The sequence below is a fragment of the Mesitornis unicolor genome, unplaced genomic scaffold (genome assembly GCF_000695765.1).
Source record: "Mesitornis unicolor isolate BGI_N332 unplaced genomic scaffold, ASM69576v1 scaffold36144, whole genome shotgun sequence".
NCBI lineage: Eukaryota > Metazoa > Chordata > Aves > Mesitornithiformes > Mesitornithidae > Mesitornis > Mesitornis unicolor.
The window spans coordinates 1-1,032 of NW_010178652.1; the positions used below are offsets into that span (position 1 = coordinate 1).

The 1,032-nt window shown below is 64.3% G+C and overlaps 1 protein-coding gene across 1 annotated transcript in view; it reads right to left on the reverse strand.

Annotated features, from left to right (window-relative positions):
- Positions 1–4: 4 nt before the first annotated feature.
- The window catches only part of LOC104539092 (mucosal pentraxin-like), a gene marked incomplete at its 5' end in the record, with an annotated part of 1,252 nt that continues 224 nt past the window's right edge, over positions 5–1,032 (reverse strand). Inside the window, 2 exons of the mRNA XM_010182532.1 lie at positions 5–606; positions 826–878. Of these exons, the coding sequence (XP_010180834.1) occupies positions 5–606; positions 826–878 (655 nt within the window). The remainder of the gene's footprint in view (positions 607–825; positions 879–1,032) is intronic.

Sequence of the window (1,032 nt, forward strand, 5' to 3'; positions counted from 1 at the left end):
GGCGTCACGGCTTCAGGTACACCTCGCCCACAAGCTTGTAGGGGAAGTTCGTCCAGCCGAAGAGGGGGACGTCGTCGAAGCGGTCTTGCATGGCCTCATGCACCTGCCTGGTGATGATCCCCACGTCCCACATGTACACAGACGAGATCTCCCCCGCGAAGGCCCACTGGGTGCCGAAGCTGCCCTGCTCCTGCTCCTGCTCCTGCTCCTGCCCCAGCACGATGACCCCCTTCGCCCCCACCGTGTAGCCCTTCTGCAGCCCCTTGCGGGGCCAGGGCTTGCCGTTGAACCAGAAGCCCACGATGCCGGTGGTGGACTCCCAGCTGACGCAGACGTGCTCGCTCTCCACGAAGCTCAGGGGGACGTGGAAGGTGAGGAACTCGCCCCCCACGTAGAAGTGGTACTCGCCGGGTCTGTGCTTGTGGAGGAGGATCTCCTTGCTCTGCTCCTTGGTGGCGTAGGAGAAGAGGCTGTAGGGGTGGCTCAGGTCGGTGAAGGAGCACAGGCAGACGGTGAAGTTGAGCAGCGGCTGCGCTGGCTTCACCCTCACCAGGACGAGGGAACCTTTGGTCTCTTGGGGAAAGATGAACGCTTTCCACTGCAGGTCTGGAAGAGGCAAGGAAGAGGTGGCTGCTCCTGCCACGGTGACGGCATCCGGACAGGCTCCCCTCAAAGGGGACTGCAGCGAGGGGGCCACCCCCAGTCTGGAGCATCAGCCTCAGGGGTGACCCCCACCACCGAGACCGCCCGGGCTGTGGCATGGGGTGGAATGGGGTGGTGAGGACGAGCCCTTGTCCCCAGCCACCCCTTTGGTCCCCTCCCTACCCTCTATCCACAGGTTGTAGGTGGCCACGGCGGTGCCCAGGGAGCCAGTGGCCCTGCAGATTAGGTGCCCAAGTGGGTCTTGTTGAAGGAGCGGATGAGGAGGACGTCGCTGGGGCCTTTCTGCAGGGGCTTGAGGCTTCCTTCCTTCTCCCACACGAACTCCTTGGGACTGAGCCACGCCGGGTGTCACTCGGGCAGGGGGACACC